A 16978-nucleotide genomic window follows, 5' to 3' on the forward strand; every position below is an offset into this window, starting at 1 on the left:
GTGCCCCATCCTGCCCTTTGTCACCCTGGAGTCTGGCCCGGAGTGACCAGGGTCCAAGGTCCAGGTCCCAGGATAGAGACACTGGGCCATGAGCTGGGCCAGGTCAGGTGCTGCAGGTCAGACATGGCCCAGATGGGCTGCTTTTTAAGTTGGAGAAGCTGCTGGGCATGTGGCCGGGCCCGGGCCAGGACCCTGGGGACCAGGGGGGCACGTGCCACACTTCTGGCTGTGGATACAGTTGTTGCTGGATCTCTCCATTTTTTTTAAGAAAGTAAAACTCTGGATTTTTAAAAAATGTGAAATGCCCTATTTTTTAAAAATGTTGGCAATTAACACATGCGTGCACACACACACACGGAAGGAAGAAGGGCAGTGGAGGGAAGAGAGCGAAAGAGAACTTCATTCCCTAAACCCACACTACAGGCCTGTGACCTCTGCGGCCTGCTGGCCTGGCACACCTCCAGTCACTTCTGTCAAGGACAGGACCGGGCCCAGCTGAGGAGGAGGAAGGCTCTCAGGGCAGAGGCAGGCGGGCGAGGCGGTGCCCAGGGCTGGCCACCCCCTCTTCCTCTGGTTCTACTGGGAACATTTATTCCTGGCTGTTCTGCGAGTGGAGGCAGGGGATCCCCCAGGGGATCAGAGAGTCTCTAGGAAACACATCAAACTAAATGCATTTGACTTCACTTTAATTAAAAAAAAAACACCAAAATAAATACATGCCAAGAGATTTTTTTTTTTTTTTTTTTTTTTTTTTTTTTTTAAAGAGAAAAGAGGTGAAAAGAACAAACAAATCCAAGGCTTCCATGGCTGCTGGGCTGCAGCCAGCAGGAAGGAGCGCCCATCCCGCTGCAGGCTTGCCGGGCGGCTCGCCAGGCTAATAAAAAGGGAAGCGCAGGGTCCTCTCTGGGTGGCTGGGTCAGATGTCCTGCCCGGAGCGGAGGAAGTCCCCGCTGGGACCCTGCCACTCAGGGGCACTCGGGCTTTCTGCCACGGTGGCTGTAATCTGCATCGGAGGCATGAGCGGCGTGGGCTCCCGATCTCTCACTGGCCAAAGGACAATGAGGCCGAGGTCCACACCTAAGATCCAGGGGCCCGGGCAGGCGGCTCTGTTCCCCAACGGCGGCCACAACTCGGAAGCCTTTGGAGTCCAGGCCCACGAGGGCCGCTCAAACTCGCCACAACCCGGCCTCCCCAGAGGAGGCAGGCTGCAGTGTCGAGGGCAGTGTCTGTGCGGGCAGCAAGGGCCGAGATGCCCTGGGAACAAGAGGGGGAGAGTGGGGGCCGGAGTCTCCTGGCAGTTGCTCCCCGACAGCTCCCACTGGGACCTAGCGGGGTGTCAGGCCAGCCGGAGGGAGCCCCGGAGCGGGCAGGTGAGTGGCCCTCTTCTGAGTTTCGGGCCAGAGGGGAGGCTTGGCGTCGACCTGCCCCTGTGCGCTGGACGGGGTGGGGTGCACGCGGGGGCGAAGTGGAGCCCTCCCCCCACACCGGTCACCCCCTCCTCAGGAGCCAGTGGTGCGAAGGGGGGGTCGTGGTGACCACACGCGCCTCATAAGTGGATCCACTTGTTCCAGTTGACCTCGTGGGGGAACACGCGGCCCAGTCGCAGGGTGCAGTCCAGCGTGGGTTCGTAGAACACCGTGGGGCTGTCGCTCAGGCTGGAGGGCGCCTGGGCCTCCTGGACCCGGGGCTTGGAGAAGAGAGAGACGGCCGCGGGCTTTCTCAGCAAGCACTTCTTAATGCAGCCGAGGGACTCCAGGCCCTGGAGACAGCGGGACACCCAGGTCGGCGGGCTTACCTGTGGATCGCATCCTCTGCCCCATCCTGGGAGCTGCAGGACCCCAGGGCCGGGGCAGGACACAGGGCCCCAGGGCCGGGACAGGACACAGGGCCCCAGGGCTGGGACAGGACACAGGCGTGGGGCTCATGGGAAGGTGGGGAGTACACGTCTCTCGGCAGGGCTGGGAGGTAGGACTTCCCGGGGCGGGGGGGGGGGGGGGGGAGGGGGGAGTCTCGGCACCCTCAGGCCCATCCTAGAAACCCCCCCGACGGCCCGGCCGCACCTGCAGCAGCTCGAGCACGGCGACGGGCTGCAGGACGCCCTGGTAGTGCTGCAGCAGGCAGGTCTCAGGAATGCCAGGCCTGGTCATGATGTGGTAGAGGACGGCCTCCATCATGCCCTTGCACACCGGCACGTTCAGGTGGCCGTCCACGATGCGCCACGGGCGGGCGACGAACGAGATGCCCTCGCAGTCCCTGCGGGGACGGCAGTCCGCTGTCGGGCTTGGCGGGCGAGGGGACAGGCTCGCTGACGCGCAGACCCCCCGCTCCACAGATGGGACGCCGAGGCCCTTCCCACCTGGACGGAGGAGTCCCGGCCCCGGGGCCCAGGATCACCGGCTGAGGGGACCCGTTCCCCCTCAGCCTCAACGGAGGCCTCGATAAGCCCCCCGCCGGACCCCCACTGGCTGGGGACGGAAAAGAGCTTCAATTTCTGGATTCACCAGCTCCATCCCGGACCCTGAGGCAATGGCTGCCTGCACACTGGGCCAAGCTGGGGTCCTTATGCGGAAGCTCTACTTCCGTGTCATATCTGGCAGCCCCCCCCCCCCGCCCCCTATCCCCAGGACCGGTCTGCCGCGCGGGGTCCAGGCACAGGACAGGCCCGGCATCGGCTGGACACTTGGCTCTGCCCGCCCTGCCTGGGCCCTGGAAGGGCTGCATCTGAGCCGGGGGCGCTCGGCCCCGCCAAGCTGAGGGCCACGTACGCACTTGTGGGGGTGCCCCCCCACCAGAAAGGCCACGGTTCCAGATGGACCCACACTGCAGAAGCCCACACCTCGGGCCCTCGCCCACCGCACGCGAGAAGCTCCTGCCTTGTGCCCCCAGCAAGCAGGACAACGTGCCATGAGTCTGCAGGTCCCCCCGCCGAGAACCACTGTGCCCGACTGTGAACCACCCTCCACGTGATGATCGCTACGGGGACCCTGGGGCATACTCCCCACCGTCGCACCCACGCCCCGCCCAGGCCCCCCGAATCTGGGCACACACTCACTTTTCCCATGCTGCCTGGGACAGGCTGCCGGCCACAGAACTCTCTGCCGAACCTGACAGGAGAGAGAAAGGACAAGGGAGACTAAGGGGCGGAGTCCGCCTCTTCCTCCTCCCTCCGTGCGACACGCATGTGCGGGCTCTGGGGCTGAGGGAACAAAGCCAGCACACCCAGAAGGAAGCCGGGTTGGGCCACGGCGTGCGAGTGTGAGGGGTGTTCCCAGGGCCCCGAGGAGCCCCCACAAGGGGAGCCAAGCGAGCCCCTCCCGCCCAGAAGCCCTGACCGCAGAGCTCTGTGCATAAACCCCAGGCAAAGACCTTCTGAAGCCCCGTGAAGAGGCCCGTGTTGAGCCCAGACAGGAGCGCTTTCGCCACAGGGGAGGTTTCAGTCCCCGTGCGTCAGCCGGTCCCAACGGAAAGCGAGACGCCTCCTATTTCAGGCACCGCTCCCTCGCACGGGACACCTTGGCACACATAGCCCTCCAGAAGCACCCCGGTGACCACGCTTAGAACCCCCACCCCCACTCAGGAGTCTGAAGCCCTCTAGTGGAAGCAGTCAGCGGACGCAGGCGAGACCTTTCTACGCGGAGACAGGAAAGGCTGGAGGCAACGGCCTTCTGTGGCCGGGGGCAGGTTCCCAGCGGCATGTGGGGACTGCTCGGACCCGAGGGCAGAGAATGGGCAGGTAGGGGAGGGTGGGCCGGCGACAAGGCTCGGTACCTCTGGGGTCTTCAGATCCCTCTGGAAGCTGGGCCTGACAGCTCAGCGGCTCCTGGCCTAGAGGGCTGGCTGCCCTCAGATTCTCTTGGAACTCTCGCCCGGCCTCCGGCGCCCCCGGGGCAGGCTCCTTCACGCCCGCGTCTCCGGGAGCTGCTGGCGGAGCAGGCGCCGGGGCTTCAGGCTCCTCTTCTGCTCTGGGCCTGGGGCTCAGGGCCAAGCGCACATCCTGGAGCGCGGGCCTCTTAGCGGGGGGCTTCTGGGGACTCTCCAGGTCGGTTTCCCCACCCTGATGGGCCACATCGCTGCTCGTCCAGCTGGCACGCCTCTTGGTGCTCCGGGGGCTCCGGGGGTCTTCTCTTTGAGCGTCCACATCCTCCTTTTTGCCTTTTAGCCGCACCGAGTGCAGGAGCCAGGGCTGGGCAGAGGCCATGGCCACCAGGCGAACAGTGTTGCCGCCGACCTCCACCACCTGGTGGTACTCCAAGAGGTCCTAGGAGAAGCGGGGGACACACTGGGTCTGTGGGGGACCCCACGATCCTCACGCCCGCTTCCCTTGCCCGATGTGTCTGAATGCCCTGAGCAAACGGCAAGCCCAGTCCCTCCAGGACGGACAACTTGGGGCCCAGGTCTGCCTTCCAGCCCCAGGTGGGTGCCAGCTGGCCGTGTGGCCCTCTCTAGGCTTGGTGTGAACTTCGGGGAACCGAAGCTGTGCCCTTGACGCGGCCATCAAAGCCTCCTCCCAGGGGACTCAACACCCTGAGCTCTGTAAAGGCCATGACCGTTCCCACATGAATGATGGGAACTCCTCTCGTACTTATGCCAAGCCCTGCTTCCGAGGTCCTTGTTCTGATCTAGGCACTGCACCAACGCTGGGTGGTCCTTCTTTTCATTTCCAGATTCGAAAACCCATAGGTCAGGGTTCAAGAAACTTGCCCCAGTTCATGTCCCGAAACCAGGTCAGGCAGGACTGGTGGGGAGGGTCATGTGGGCACTCGCCACCTGGGGCCCGGGGCTGGGCAGCAGGGAACACAGGGAGCCGCCTGACCCGTGTCGGTTTACCTCCTAGAGCTCCAGAGGCAGGGGTTATGTGAACAGTGAAACACCACGTGAATGGTCGTCACGACCCCTCTCTCCTGTCCTGTGCTCCTAAAAACTGGTTTGATAACCAGGAACACTGGTCTCTACTCTCCTCCCCCACCATGAACGCTGCAAGGCAGGCATCTCTGTGACATCACCAATAGCTGACGTGCATCCCACTGCTTCCAACTACGGACGACACCCAGGAGGGCGAGCCAGGCCCCACGGCACTTGATTTAAGAGGTCCATCTGTTTTGACATTCTCTGGGTTCAAGGGTGCCTGATGAAACTGGGCCCAGGCAGGTAGAGGGGTGAGTACGCGGGGCCAGGGGTAGGATCCCCGGGAGTCACAGCCGCGGACATGGCCCTACTTGGCTCTGTCCAACCGTGCTGTGTGGCTGAAGCAACGGGGCCCAGGCTGCCAGACCTTCTAACATCCCAAAGCTGGGTTTTAGGCAAAATCTCCTATTTTTAATCTTGGCAAGTAATTCCACCACGCATCCCAAGCCACGCCCACCCACTGTGTGCATCCGGCCCCCGAGCTGCAGCCGCCCCAGGTGACCCGAGAGCACAGCTCACCTGGACGTAGTCTGCGAAGGTCCTGGTGCGCTCGCCATCTGTCCCCTCGAAGGCGGAGAACCACCTGCTCAGCTCCACTCGGTCTACCCCGAAGCACCCCGTGGCTGCAATGGCCCCCTGGACCTCCAGGGCCGCGCACACGTCTCCAGGTTCATACCCGGACAGCTCCACCTGGTGGACAAACTCATCCAAGCTGCAGGGGCCCTCCTGGCTGTTGATCAGCCTGGTGAACGTGTCGGGGAGGCAGGATATTCCCACGGGGAGCTCTTCCAGAGATGTGACTGTGAAGACAGGGAGACCCGAATCAGCCCACACCGGAGCACGGGCTCCAACGCCAGCTCACTGCCCCCCGGACAGCAAGGGGTCACCCTCTGGCTGCACAGGGCACGGCCCCCGGCAGTCGGGCTCCCGACACGTGTCCCTTGATGTCCCTTGGGGCCAAGGTGTGAGAAGTGCAGCCTCGGAGCCCCGGAGGGGGCCCTGCCTTGTCGGTGCTCCCGTGTTCCCTGCTCCTCAGACCCTGGGAGACATCGCGGGCCCCCGCCCCCAACTCCCACGTGTGCTCTCGCAAGCAGGGCCGGTGTGCGTTCTTCCCGTAAAAGCTGTCTCTGCCACGACCACGGTCACACGGACCACGTTTTCGCCCAAGCCAAACTCCAGACAGAGCACAGAACACTAACTGGGGTTCTGACACTGAAAGTAAACACCATGCACCCCGACGGGGGAAGGCGAAGGAAAGGCGGAGGCAGGAAAGGGGTGGGAAGGGGCCCGAATGTGTTCACTTTCTGTGGGGGGAGAGGAAGAGACTGCCTCACGTTCAGGGTATGTGGGAACGGAAGGTTTAAGCAGGCTACTTAGAGCTTCAGACGTAATTAACAGAAGAGACAGAAAGAGTATAAAAAGTGTAAATGAGGGAGGTGACAGGCAATGAATATCAGCCGAACACCCGACTGTCCTAGCAAGAGGTCAGAAGTGACATGTAAGCAGTTTGTGAAAGTATGTGATTTCAAGCGATGGAGGGAACCGGCAGTATGACAAGGCTGCGTGGCGAGTGGGCCAGGACACGGGGCCCAGGGGGCCACCTGAGGGTGTAGGCCTGCACGTGGGACTGAGGGAAAGGAACAGAAGACGGGGTCCGCTCTAACGCGGCCCCTGGCCCATGGGGGGGTGACCCAGGAGGGGAAGGGCTGGCCAGCAGAGGCTCCCCCGCGAGGCCTGGGAGTGGGCGAGGGGGGTCGGAGCGTGGGGCGGCCGGCGCCACTCACCGATGGGCCAGAGCCGGGTGGGCGCCGGGGTGCGGCGGAGCCGGAACTTCACCAGACAGGAGTTCACCACGATGCTGTCGTTGGGGTTCAGGTTGCGGGTGCTGACGATGCCGGGCGCGCAGTAGCCCCGCATCAGCAGGTAGTTGGTGTGGGAGGCCTGGCGGGCTTTCACCTCGATGGCCCGGTGCTTGCCCCCAGAGCCCTCGTCCAGGTCTTCCTCTTCGTCGTCATCCTCGTCCAAGCCCCCGTCCTTCCCCAGGCTGGGAGAGGAAAACGGACCTAGGGGACCGCGCACGAGCCGGGGCGTGGCCACTCCCCCGGGGCGTGGCCGCTGTGACGCCGTGGCCGTGAGAGGAAGCCCCCGGTGCCGGAGTCCCGGCTGCGCTCAGAGCAGCGTGCGTGCCCCACCTGCTTACACCCCAGCCCTTACCTCTTAATGACCTCGTTCTCCACCATGGAGCTGTCCACCACCACGATCTGCTCCGGGATCCGGACGTCCACGGAAATGAGGCCCAGAGAGAAGAGGGTCAGGGCGGCCACACAGTGTCCTCCGGGGCCGTCCAGAGAAAATGCCACCATGTCGCGTGCAGGCTCATTATTATCCTGGTCTTTGAAGGAAAAATTATCAGGCTGGTCCAACTTGCCGGCGGCCAGGATTTTCTTGAAGAACTGGAACGATTCTGTGCAGACGGTGCTTGGAAATCGCCAAGTAAAAATCCTGTGCGGACGAAACGGAGGTAAGGTCCAAACTGAGGACGGGATGTTGGAGGGCTTCTCGTGGATGGGCAATGGGCGCTTCAGACCCTCGCCAAAACTGGCCACGCCAGCCCCCCCGCAAAGCCCTCTTTTCCGCCTCTGTGAGGGCGCCGCGTTCCAATCCCCTCTGCATGTGCCTTCCCTGCTCACCGGACACCCGCACGGAGGGGCCGTGGCCTTTCATCTAACCCGCTACTCCACGCCTCGCGGCGTTTCGCTATGAACAGGCGCCGAATTGGGGAAGGTGGATGCACGTTTTGTTAACGGTAACCTTTACGCGAGGCAAGCCCCGAACCACGGGGAGATGAGAGGACACGAGTGTGTCCGTCTCACTGTCTCCATGAGGCGGCTGCACAGTCAAGGCCTGGTCTCTGTCCACAAGTGTGCCTTCCCATATCGCTGTAATGCGGGCCCAGGTCCCAGGGAGGGACCCAGAGGTCTTCCTGATGTGAACACCACCCCTTGGCTCACAGACTAGAATGCTGCAGGGGAAAAACGGTCGAGAAGTGGCCTTGCTGGACCTGGACCCAGGTCTCTTGCCTCCCAAGCCACAGCTCTTTTTACTGCAGTAGGCAGCATCCCAGGAAGGCAAAGGACGCAGAAGGTCACTCGGGAGGGGCCTTCAAGAAAGGCGTGAGCGTCTGGAGTTATGGGCAAAGGGATGCCTAAGAAAACCCAACCCCCCCATTTTGCTGCGCTTCTGTTTCTGACGACCTCAGTGCAGATCTGAGGACGGACAAGGAGAACAGCCTGCAGAAGAGGAGGCCAGCCAAGGCTGAGGGCTGCCACGGAGAGGAGACTCCTGGGACTATTCCACAGATTTCCTCTCCATGTGTGTGGTTAAGGAGGCCAGTGGCACAAAATGCGGAGCGGGCGACCAAGACCAGCCACGCCGGCTGCGGACCACGCTGTGAGGAGTGCTCCCGTCAGGAGGCGCTCCGGACGGTGACTCACAGCATCCCAAACCACCACTCAGGTGGCTAGTGTGCTGCAAACGGAGTCTGGAAAATATGGGATGGCTTCAAGATGAAGCCCGGAGCAGCTCTGAGCTGTGAGAATGACCGATTAGGCCCGACCACGAGGCTGTGCCGTTAGTCTAATTGTTACGTTAGAAACTCATTTTGGTACATGTCCCAGAACAAACCATTGCGAGCACTGCCCTTATCCCCACAGCAGGTGGCACAAGAGCAGAGAAGGAAACTCGTTCCAGAAGCTGCACCCTGCACTTGCGGCCACGGGAGGGCCCCATGCCCCCTGGAGGAGACGCCCCCCCCAGGAGGTGGCACCCCCTGGAGGTGACGCCCTGCGCCTTCCCCAGCCCCTCCCCCCCCCCCCCCCCCCCCCCGGGGCTCACCTGTAGTAGGTCTGGGACAACTGGTAGGACATGGGCACGAAGGGCAGAGCCCGGTTTTTCTTCGGGCCGAGCATGTGGTTGACGCGACGCCGGTTGACCAAGCTCCTTTTCTGGCACTCCATGAAGGCCTTCACCAGAATATGGTCCTTGTATTCCCGGTACAGGCGGAAAGTCTGCGACACAGCAAGGCAGCGGGTGAGCAAGGTGGTCCCGCAGCTGGGGGGTGGGGGGAGCAGACGCTACAGCTGGTCTGTAGAGGAGGGGTCCGCAGGGGGACAAGGACACCTGGGGGCGTGGTGCGAGAGTGCCCAGAGGAAGCCAGCAGTTCCGACCCTCAAACTTCTCCCTCCCATCACGTCTCACCCCAGAGACTACAGAGAGGGACAGGCAGCTGGGAGAAAGGACTGCTCTGCACCCCACAGCTAAGTCTTGGATAAAAAGACAGTGGGAGTTGGGGCGCCTGGGTGGCTCAGTTGGTTGAGCGGCCGACTTCGGCTCAGGTCATGATCTCGCGGTCCCTGAGTTCGAGCCCCGCGTCGGGCTCTGTGCTGACGGCTCAGAGCCTGGAGCCTGTTTCAGATTCTGTGTCTCCCTCTCTCTGACCCTCCCCCATTCATGCTTTGTCTCTTTCTGTCTCAAAAATAAATAAACGTTAAAAAAAATTTTTTTAAATAAAAAAAAAGACAGTGGGAGTCAACGCAGAATCATCTCTGATATCACTCTTTTCCCTACTCCTCACTCAGCCCATTAGTACGTCTGGTTGGCTCCGCCCACACAGTATGTTCCCAAACACGACCGCTTTACTCCGTCCACACCATCTGGCCAACTGGCCCAACGGCAAATGTCCAGCATCCACTAGACCCCAGGACAGTTCCTGCTAGGCCTGTCTCCTCAAAAGTGCTGGCCAGGAAAAAGTATGGTCACAGTCTGAGCATTTTAGGCTCGGAAGGTTCTCTGCCGCATCGCCCCCCAGAACCACGAGTGCCAGAGAAGACAGAGGCTCGTGGACTTCGAGGGAGCTTCCGAGGCCACATTGCTGGGCAGGGGTGGGACCAAGAAGGGGCGAGAACGAGGCCTCGCCCTCAAGTCCAGTGACCTCACCACTGTGCCATGGCAGAGGGACTTAGGAGATCAGCAGAGCCAAGGCAGGAGTCAGTCGGGGTGCTGGCCGGAGGGGGATCTGGGCACACACTGGGTCTTGTCAGTGTGAGGCCCACACACCACCCTCAATGTCTCTAGACAGAGCGTCAACGTCAGGCATGGTGCACAGACCATCAGGCCTGAAGGGAAAGCACCGCATGGGGCAGAGGGAAAGAGGCGGGGGAGGGGCCAATTTGCCATCATTCCTCTCCTCTGGGGAGGGAGGAGCTGGCCTCCACTTCCTGTGAAAAGCCCTGCAACCTACCCCCAAAACCACACTGTACACACTGTATGTTAGTCAACTCGACGATAATTGTATTTAAAAAAAGAAAGGAAAAAAAGAAAAGCCTTGTGTGATGGGCACGCTCCCCAGATGACTGCTGGTGCAGGAGCACTCACACCAAGGCTGGGGAGTGAGCGGGTGTGGCCCAGCCTGCCAGATATGCGAGAGGCAGACAGTCGACCACGGCCCCCAGGAGTGGCTGCTTCCCTGCAGAGCCCCTCTGGAAGTCTGGGGCTGCAGGGAGCCTTGTGGGATCCCATATAAGGCCTCTGACCTCATCCCCGATGGCCCTCCAGCGTTCAGTGCCAGCGGGGCAGTCACGGACGAAGCACCCGCCTCTTGCTGTGGCCCAGGCACTGCCTCACGCAACTTCCCACGCCCCCGGGGGGCAAGGAGAGTGATGAGGCCTTTGGCACCACCCACCAGAACCCAGATGCCGCCTGCCAACGGAACCGGAGAAGGGACAGCAGCAGGATGACGCGGGGGACGAGGCCCTGGCTGGAACGCGGGGACCTGGCTTTGGCCATTAACTTTGGGGCCGGGCTTGCTTGTGTGATGAGCGGTTGGACTGACCCCCGAGGTCCCATCCAGCTCGAATCCCTGCTGGGCAGAAGAGCCAAAAGGTCCCTCCATGGCCACAGGTATAAAGTCGGAAATTGGGATCTTTATGGGCAATGCTGGCAGTAAATTAAAAACATTTTTTTTTTCTTTTTAAACAAGCTTGGGTCTGACAAGACAGAACCAGGGCCAGACTGGGGGCCGTCTGCTTGGGACTTTTGCCCCCCCCCCCCCCCCCCGTTCCATTCTTGTTCTGTGTGTTGAGGCTCCCACAAGGCTTTGCCCTCTTTATCTGTAAAGTGCTGGGATGCACGAGGGGCGAGGCACCACCACCAGCCTCCAAGACGTACACACGTCGCATGAATAAACGTGGCTCAAGTGCTGCGTGGCACCGAGGGGGGCAAGAACAGGATGACTGGGGACCCCTCCACCACAGCTGCATCTCACGGTGACGAATTAAGAGAGGCATGGAAAGAGCGTTCAGTCTTGAGTCTGCAGAGGCCTGGCCGTTGCTGTAAAAGGACTCGGGCCGGGGTGGTGCTCTGAAGCGCCACCAGGTCACACGGGGTCACGAATTTTCCCTAAATCGCTCCGTTTCCCCCCAGTGCTCCTCATCTCCTCTGTGGCCAAAGTAACAAGCACCATCTGGAAGATACGTGCAGTGTCCAAGCTGGGTCTACACCGTGTCTGCCCCCAGGGTGCTCCGAGGACCCTGGTCAGAATCCTGGGGCCGGCAGCATGCTTGTGAGGATCCCACCCCCTCTGCGGTCTCTGGGCGCGGGGCCTGGGGGCCACATGCTGCAAGGGCTCCCTGGTGGATGAGGAGGTACCCAAAGTTTGGGACACTACCTGTCTGAACTCATCAGTGGGATTAGAAACAGGGGCACCTGGGTGGCTCAGGTCATGATCTTGTGGTCTGTGGGTTCGAGTCCCGCTTTAGGCTCTGTGCTGACAGCTCGGAGCCTGGAGCCTGCTTCAGATTCTGTGTCTCCCTCTCTCTCTCTGCCCCTCCCCTGCTTGTGCTCTGTCTCTCTCTCTCTCTCAAAAATGAAGAAACATTAAAATAAAATAGGGGTGTGTGGGTGGCTCAGTCGGTAAAGCGGCCGACTTTGGCTCAGGTCACGATCTCGCGGTCCGTGAGTTCGAGCCCCGCATCGGACTCTGTGCTGACAGCTCAGAGCCTGGAGCCTGTTTCAGATTCTGTGTCTCCCTGTCTCTCTGACCCTCCCCCGTTCATGCTCAGTCTCTCTCTGTCTCAAAAATAAACGTTAAAAAAAAATTAAAAAAAAAAAATAGAAGAAAATAAAAAAAAAGAAAGAAATAATACCATCCCCTTTTTTCATATTTGTCCCTCTCGTGTTCCAAACTGGGCCGATTTGGTAACGTAAACCAGCGCTGAGTTTCAGATTTGGAGGTTAAATACAAAAGTGAATAGGTTCCACTTGGAATACACCTGTGCGACCATCAAAAACAAGGGAGGCACTGGCTTGGGGCGGGGGGCAGGTCCTTCTGAGCACCTCTCCGCTGGGGCCCTGGAGCCACATGGACTCTGGGTCGACGGAGAGTCGTGTGATCATGGGCATTTGCTTTCTCGCGCCCTGGGAAACACAAGTTTCCTGTTTGTAGCGAGTGCTAATTAATACCAGCACCTCCCCAGGCTCGGGATGGGGTTCAAGGAGAAGCGCCTGCCTGCCCTCCACCCTCACTCAGCCAAGATAAAGCAGCATTACGTTCTAAGACGTTCTCAGGAGAGATCTAAGCTCGTGGCCCAGAGAAAGGCAGGCTTCCCGCGCGGTGATCTCCAGGGATCAAAGTATCTCGACATTTAGAAGTTCTGATTTGAGAAGATAAGCTGTACAGCTCAATTGCTGCCTCAGTCCTCTGTCATGGCTCACCTCCTCTTCTGCCTAAGTTTCTGCCTTAAACATCAGACCGAAAACCTCAGCACCGGAAGGATTTGGGGGGACGGTCACTGGATCCTGCCGCCACACTTCCAAGATCAAAGAAGTGAGGTCGCAAGTCTCAGGGGAAATCGGACCCCCCGAGACCGCACAGCTGAGAAGAGAATGAGCGAGAAGGGCCTCCCTCGGCTCCCGCCTCTGACAGGGCGAGCCCCACAGCGCTCCCGCAAAGCTGCCGCCGGGTGCCCACTACCCACCTGAAACGACCGGCAGGACTCCATCTGGCTGTCTGAGAGGGCCAGCGTGCTCTGGACCAGGTTCTGGAGCACCAGGAAGTGGATGTCATCCACGCTGAAAGACAGTGGGGTGGGCGGCAGAGCACGTGAGGCCGCGGGCCACGGGCACTGCTCACTTTGGGTGGATTCAGTTCTTGTTTTCAAAAAGTGCTGCCTCCCATGAAAGTGCTATGAATGCCTAGACTATTCATAAACCAAAACAAAACACATGGTGGTTTTTAAGCCTTACTAACTGCTCCATGTTTGCAGGAAAAAAACGTTTGAGTCTAGTGGGTAAGTGGTGCTGTACCCTGGAAACATTGACAACTGACAAATGTAGTTAGGGCTGAGATTTTTTTCAGTGCACCTACCTACCTACCTATGAGATCAAGAGTAGCACGCTCCACTGACTGGCCCAGCCACGTGCCCCATTTTCATCCAACCTCCAACAAGTTTTTCTCCAAGAAGGAGAGGCTTCTCATTGAAATGTAGAGCTAAAATCAAACTGAATCTTGGTTATCCAACATGAGAAAAACCAGCTGAGCTTTCTAACCAGAGCTTTGCGTGGAAAGCTCACGGGCTGAGAATTGTAACTGTCTCCTCAACTCACTTTAAGGCTGAGCCACTGCTATGTGAGGCTCGGGTGGACAAGCTTTTCCCGGAAAGGGCCAGATAATAAATATTTCGGTCTTCGAGGGCTGTGTGGTCTCTGCCATCCATAGCCACTTGACCTGATGTTGCAGGATGAAACTAGCACAGACGACCCACAGAACAGGCCGCGTTCGCACACAACTTCACCTTCAAAGACGGCTGGCAGGCTAGGTCGGGCCCAGGGTGTCTCCTGTGCTAGGCCGCAGGCAGCCGGGATCATGGGCTGAGGGAAAGGCACTCAGTAAATCAGTACCTACCTATTAAGTTCATCCTCTTTCCTGGTCAGATCCTTCTCGTCTCCAATCGCCAAAACTCGGTATCTGCATAAGGGACGAAAGGAGAGCATGTCAGTGGAACACAGGAGACCTTTGCTGCGCGGATGCTTGCTCAACGTGGCCATTTGCTGGCGACCGTGCTGGAGAAAACGTGAAACTCGTTAACATTCAAACACGTACGTGTCAATTACAATGAGAAAATACCATACTCCGCTCATCAAACGAGCGCGCTGGTAAAAAGAGGGTTGAGAAAATGAGGAGTGTTCATTTATGGACAATTATGAAACAACACGGAAAAGTGCCTATTGGCAGAGAGCCACCGCTAATCGTCAAGGGAAGGGGATCTAAAATCGTGGGCCCATCAGGATTAAAAACAAGCATAAGAAAGATGTCCGGAAGAAAATATCTCAAAAGAGGGAGTAGCTGCATTAGATAGCAGGCTACGTCCCCATCTGTGTTTCTGAGCTTCAAGTCATGTTGTCTGTGCTCCTACCAAGCAAACAAATACAAGAAGAGAAGCCCAATGTGCCAGCGCTGCATTACAGAGCCAGGCAATTCAATGTAAGACAAAATCGCAGAACTCACTTGAAAAAAATGATGGCTGTTCATTCGCAAGACATTTCTTTGGCTTCTATAATTCTAAAGTCAAAATTTGTCTTGGCAACAGTAAATTCTTCCTAAAATTTAGTTAACAGGAAATGTGAACTGGTTTTAGTCAAAGTATTTGGATCCATTTTCTTTTTTGCCTGTCCTGCCAGAATGCTCCAGATCAAATTTAGTGTTAAACTGTTACAACTGGGCGGGACTTCTTCCTTCCTCCAGATGGTTCATGAACTCTCCTTTAAAAAGTAAAAAGGCTTTATTTTAACCGTATTTTTTTTATAGCTAAAAGTTGCCTCGTAAATTTACTGAAAATATGCGGGCTATTTGAAACACCTTTAAGACTGAACATAAACCATGCCCTTTGAGAGTTCTGGGGAACTCTGCAAAAACGAGCCCCAAACACAAAAGAAGGCACTGATGTCAACTCTGAAAACAACTACAAATCGCTCGCTGGTATACGCGGGCACCACGTAAATTGTCTGCTGGACGAATGGAAGATCGAGATCTCCGGATGAAGCTGTTGGGGCTAAATGCAACCATGTCCTAGGGTTCCCAAACAGGAACCAACAGATGAACGTCCTCTCTACAGGAAGAAATTCAGACATCTAGTGGCCAGAGGGACCGCCTTGATGGGGCTGGTAAGAAGGGATTCACAGGTGAATTAGGCAGTGGCAACAGGCCTGGATCACAGAACTCAAGACTTAAAACATTTCACGGGTTCCGTGCTTGGACCCAAGTATGTTCTCCAGGCGCCCAGCGGCCGAACTGGAAAGAGCTGGGGCTCTGGAATCAGGCCCACCGTGGAAGTTCAAACCCTGGCCCTGTGGGTCACAAGCGCTGCCGCCTCGGGAGGGCTACTTCTATCCTGGAGTGTCCTCCTAGGTCAAGCGAGCAATCTTAGTAAAAGCACACCCGGTGTGCGGGGAAGCCTGGATTAAGTCAGTAGCAGGGCCTCTGTGGGAGAAGGAATGGGGGCGCCCGGTGGGGTGCTGGGGATGGCACTGGCCTCTCCTTTTTCAAGTTGCCCACGAGAGGAGGCGAGCTGGTTCAGATTCCGGGGACACAGCCAGGTCAGCCGCAAGGCCGTGGAACTGTTGGCCAGGGGAGATGCCCGTGGCCGGTGACTCTTCCTCTTGCCCCATGAGTCACACAGAAACTTCCCAGAAGAACCTTACCTGGCAAACAGCTCCTGGAGTGTGTCTGGGGTTTCAAGATCAGGATTCTTCAGGGCTGAACTGAACTTCTCCTTGAGCTTCTCCACAAATTCTTTGTACTCATTGGCACAAACCTTTTAAGATGAGAGAATGAGATTAAGCCGTTTCTCTCCCTGAAGGGAGGTTTTGCTGATACGTCAAGGGAAATCTTGTCACAAATTCCCAGCAGCGACCCCCCGGAAATGTGGACTGAGAACCGTAACCTCCTCTGCCTTCCTGCCTCCTGAGCCTGCTGAATCCACCTGGGAAGGTGACAGACCCCACTGGGCCCAGGGATTTCGGGCAAGGAACACGCTGCCAGCCCTCACTCCTGCACTGCCAGCTCTGCCCCAGGCCCCAGGAAGGCCCAAGTGTGTCCCACGCTATCCCTGCAGCCTCCCATGGCTGCGCGCCACCTATCAGCTGGCCCGGCCCGTGCTCCCCTGCCGCCTCCCCCTTCTCAGCTCTGTTCCTCTCTGGCTCACCCTGAGCACAGCGGCCTCGGCCTCCTCCTCCTCCCGTCCCACCCTCAACCGTGGACCCCAAATGGCTCCCTCCCTCTCTGTGCTGCACCCAGCCCAGTCCAGACTAGGGCACAGATCACTCTCCCCGCTGCCTCACCTCTAATCCGTCCCCCAGGGGGCAAGCTGTCCCATGCTGCAGGAGGAGGGCATGCTCCTGCCCAACTGTGGCCCCCTCCCCAGCGCCCTATTCCCCCTTCCTTTGCTGCCTCTGTCTCAGTGGGTCCCTCATCTTTGGAGTCCAGGCTAAGTGCTAACACCTTCGGAAGCCTTCTGCAGTTGATGCTGCTGGCAGCCCATTTCCGGGGCCCCATTCATTCTCAGCCTGGAGCCAGCCCCGATCTGATTGGCCCAGCCTCCCAGGAGGAGTCAAGATGAATCTAAACCAATGACAGCAACCTCAGGGGCCTCTGGGCAAGGCTGGCCCCTCCCTGATCCCAGGGTCCAGTGCCACCCTCTCCCCATCCTTCCTGCCCTGGGATTCTGGGGTGAGGACGGAGCTCCACCTGTCAGGGGGCAACCATGAGGTGGCCAGTATGAGGATGAACACTGACCATCAGGGACCAGGAGCGAGTGACAGACTGAACGTGGGGCCTTGATGACATCTCTGCTTTGCTGTGCCCGCACAGGGCTGCCCTCTTCTGAGGTGCTGGGCACGTGGGAGAAACAGCTGGAAGCCCCGTGGGGTTGTTGTGTTTCGTCATCTGCACCAAAAGCACTCAGTACTCCCTGTGCGACCTCAGCTGGCCTGGGCTTTCCCCTCGGGTGACTGCACTGCT

General features: G+C 58.8%; 1 protein-coding gene across 1 annotated transcript in view; it reads right to left on the reverse strand.

The window, feature by feature from the left end:
- Positions 1–669: 669 nt before the first annotated feature.
- The window catches only part of GTF3C1 (general transcription factor IIIC subunit 1), a 74941-nt gene continuing 58632 nt past the window's right edge, over positions 670–16978 (reverse strand). The window contains exons 27-37 of the mRNA XM_027051143.2: positions 15661–15773; positions 13865–13927; positions 12939–13032; positions 8800–8972; positions 7120–7407; positions 6690–6949; positions 5425–5705; positions 3769–4258; positions 3053–3104; positions 2061–2253; positions 670–1759 (exon numbers count right to left, since the gene is read on the reverse strand). Of these exons, the coding sequence (XP_026906944.1) occupies positions 1547–1759; positions 2061–2253; positions 3053–3104; positions 3769–4258; positions 5425–5705; positions 6690–6949; positions 7120–7407; positions 8800–8972; positions 12939–13032; positions 13865–13927; positions 15661–15773 (2220 nt within the window). The 3' untranslated portion in view covers positions 670–1546. The remainder of the gene's footprint in view (positions 1760–2060; positions 2254–3052; positions 3105–3768; positions 4259–5424; positions 5706–6689; positions 6950–7119; positions 7408–8799; positions 8973–12938; positions 13033–13864; positions 13928–15660; positions 15774–16978) is intronic.

The sequence above is a fragment of the Acinonyx jubatus genome, chromosome E3, assembly GCF_027475565.1.
Source record: "Acinonyx jubatus isolate Ajub_Pintada_27869175 chromosome E3, VMU_Ajub_asm_v1.0, whole genome shotgun sequence".
Classification (NCBI taxonomy): domain Eukaryota; kingdom Metazoa; phylum Chordata; class Mammalia; order Carnivora; family Felidae; genus Acinonyx; species Acinonyx jubatus.